This window comes from Triticum dicoccoides, chromosome 3B (genome assembly GCF_002162155.2).
Source record: "Triticum dicoccoides isolate Atlit2015 ecotype Zavitan chromosome 3B, WEW_v2.0, whole genome shotgun sequence".
In the NCBI taxonomy this organism is placed as follows: Eukaryota; Viridiplantae; Streptophyta; class Magnoliopsida; order Poales; family Poaceae; genus Triticum; species Triticum dicoccoides.
In genome coordinates this window covers 773,638,523-773,641,764 of record NC_041385.1, presented here as the reverse complement: position 1 = coordinate 773,641,764, position 3,242 = coordinate 773,638,523, and the positions used below count along the sequence as shown (strand labels likewise).

At 51.8% G+C, this 3,242-nt stretch overlaps 1 protein-coding gene across 2 annotated transcripts; it reads right to left on the bottom strand.

The window, feature by feature from the left end:
• Positions 1-523: 523 nt before the first annotated feature.
• LOC119278414 (F-box/LRR-repeat protein 13-like) lies at positions 524-2,763 on the bottom strand. 2 transcript variants are annotated; one of them, XM_037559767.1, is made up of 3 exons: positions 1,624-2,763; positions 1,369-1,503; positions 524-1,157 (listed from the first exon to the last, which is right to left on the bottom strand). In XM_037559767.1, the coding sequence occupies exons 1-3, from the start codon at positions 2,674-2,676 to the stop codon at positions 741-743; spliced, it is 1,605 nt and encodes a 534-aa protein (XP_037415664.1). In that variant the 5' UTR covers positions 2,677-2,763; the 3' UTR covers positions 524-740. The 2 variants fall into 2 exon arrangements, with proteins under 2 accessions (XP_037415664.1, XP_037415665.1); XM_037559768.1 differs by having other exon boundaries at positions 1,627-2,763.
• Between the last annotated feature and the right edge of the window lie 479 nt (positions 2,764-3,242).

The following is a 3,242-nucleotide window of genomic DNA, read 5'->3' as shown; positions in this document are numbered from 1 at the left end:
GAATCACGCCGAAGCAGAGTGAGATTTCAATTTGCTGGAGATACATTTGCAACTGCCAGCTGAACAATGTCAAGATGTCCTGCTTGTTGCTTGTTACAACTTGAACAGTGTTCAGATCCCTGGTGTTCAGTTTGAGCAACTTGCAATGTCTCTGGCAGCAGCAATGCATTTGCAATAATAGTTTAACCCGAAAAAGGAAATACATTTGTAAGCAACACCTTCCTGCTTCCTCTCTGGCAGCACAGCTGAACTCATCTATCAGCATGCACACTTAACTGACAGTCTAACAAACAAACGGTGCGCGATAACGCCCGCCCTCAAGGCCACTCCTAACTCGCCGGCGCAGCGAGCCTTTGCAACAATGCACGCCGCCAACCGCTAATGCATACCAAGCTGATTCATGCTAACTACAACAACTTCACAACACAAATGAATATTGTAGTTGGACAAACCAGAAAGGCCACATTAGACTACTAGAGTAGTACTGTACTAGATAGCCCTGCACACAATTGACAGCAAGGTAAAACGAAAAACAACATGAAGAAATTATTGGTAAAAACAATTTATCCGATTCAATCCGTTACTCCCACCAGCAATCCAGCCAAACAAGACTTCTTGGCACCAACAACCTCATCATGTAACACCACATCCAGAAAGCATGCCAAGAGAAATAAAGGTTTTTTGGCTGAAGAACTAGCAGTCATGCATGCAGTACAAGAGGGACGGCTTGGTGGTATCAACTAACTTACAGAGATCCTTTCTTCTTTGTAGTACCTGAGGTCGAAAGGGTCAGCCCACCCAAAATCAGAAGCTATCTTGTGCCTGCAGAGTGGACCTGCGACATCAGTGCGTGGGCTCTCGATGATCTGTAGTTTGCAAGCTTTGCTGTTCCATTTCGCACCCGTCAGAGGCTTCAGCTTCACATTCACATCATCATCCACCGAGGAGAAACATGCCTTGGCCACCACGACCACCATCAGCTCCAGCACCCGACCTCTCTCCGCAATGAACCTGAGGAAAGCAACCTCACTTCTCGACCCTTGGAACTCGTAGAAGAACACCTTCTTCATGCTCTGCACCACGCATTTCATGGGACCGCCCTCCTGCCAGAACTTCAGATTGACCTTGCCGGTGGACTTTTCAGATATGCGGGGGGACTGCAGATGAAAATGGTAGCATACATAGTTCAGGTATCTTATCTATGAGCAGGCCAATAGTTATATGATTAATTTAACAGTTCTGACCGTGCAAAGTTGTACTAAATCAGAGACACTTATTTCGGGACAGAGAAGGTACTTAAAACATAGTGACTAGTATTCTAAAATTGCCAATGCAACAACTGTATCTAGTTAAGTTAACCAAATTTACATGGACATGGAGCGTTTCCAGGTTGGGGAAGCATCTGAGAAAGCCGGGCACTTTCTTGACAGCATTGCGGACACCAAACTGCACCTCTATGGCCAAAATCTGGACACTAGGGACAATGTTCTCCTTGCTCCTAGCCTGCAATGCATCCCAACACCAAGGACAGAGAAACTAAGTCAGATCATACATTGGCAATATCAATTGACACAGCACAGTTAGTCAGTTACATATGCAAATTAAATTAGTAGGATCTACTACCACGATGTCGGTGTTGCTAATCCCCAGCTCTGTCTGTCCTGGCTGAATGTATCCCAGCACACGCAGGTTGGGTGCACGGCCAATCTTGATCCTGGAAGGGCTGTTCATGGTGAACTTGCCGGTTCCAGGCAAGGATACATTTCGCAGGAAGAGCCTCTCCAGGCGAGGGGCATCCACCACTTCGATGTCCTCCAAGTGGGTATAGCCCAGCTGAAGACACCGCAGGCTGTGGCTGACGAGTCGGAGGCGCGCTCCGGTCTGGCTCCACATGATGAGGAGGAACTCCAGGACGGGACTTCTTTCGAGCAAGAAGGCCAGAGCATGGTCCTCCATGACAGTCATGCATAGGCCGAGCTCCCGGAGATTGGGGAAGCTGGCGCCGCGCGGCACGGCTGCGGTGCCTGGAAGTGTCCAGACGCCGAGATAGAGGCGGGTGAGGGAGGCGCAGCTGAAGAGCGTGGCGGGGAGGCGCAGGTCCATCGGCCAAGGGCGGTTGACAAAGACGAGATCTTGGACCCCCTTGGCGACGAGGGTGTCGATCCAGCGCGCCATCTCGCCTCGGTGCTCGTCCATGGTGCTGCAGGTGAGGTGGACGCAGCGGAAGGGCCCCGGGTGGGCCGCGAGGGCGCTGGACACCGCGGCGGTGACGGCGCGGGGAGAGGGAGCGCCAATGATGAGCGGCCCGGAGGCGCCGCCGTCCGGGAGCATATGGCTGTCGACAAGAGCAAGGGGCGCCGAGCGCCAGAGTGGGCGCCAGCGCGAGGCGAGGGCGGGGGTGCGCGCGGCGTCCTTGGCAGGGAGGCGGGAGATGATGTCGCGGAGGAGCACGTCGGGGAGGCGGCTGATGCGGTCGACGCCGTCGGGTACCCACGAGGCGCCGGCGAGCGAGAGGGGCGCGGTGGGGGAGACGGGCGGGTCCGGGAGGTACTCGTACGCGAAGTGGAGCAGCATGTTTGAGCCGAGGTCCAGCATCGCAGGATCCCGGCCGCAACGCTCTATTCTGGCGAGCATATCGCTCCTGGAGATGCCAAGGAGCAGCTGCTGGTCGTCCATGGCCGCCGGAGGAGGGGGAGAAGGGCGACGGCGAGGGTTTCGGTTTGGGGGAGGAGCAGAATGGTAGCAGAGTGGTGGTGGGCAGAGATGTTGGGCCAAACGTTGGGATCAGGTATCATCCCTGGGCCGGTTATACAGGATCGACTCAACAAAGAGTTTCAATATTCTCGAGAGAAGTCCCCTAAAAAAAACTTCTGGAGAGAAAAAAAATATCAAATACTCAATACTAACCTTTTTTTGCAGTGGAAAATACTCAGTATTAACTTTGCAACTCACCATAGAAAAATATTGTGGAGCAAGTGAAGATTTTTTTGGCTTCAACACAGACATGCCAATTGACTGTGGAGGGGTAACACGTCTTGTCCCACCAATCCACGACAATGCGCACAATATGTGGTGATACCAAGAAGTTACTTGATGGCATGGGAGTTTGATAGGAACGTATGATTTAAACAATTTGGTGATGAATTATTTATCGCATTGTTCAGTCTAAGGTACTAGAACCAGATACTAGCGCAACTGATTAGGTGATGTCTATGGTTACCCATGTCGTGAACATAAACTTA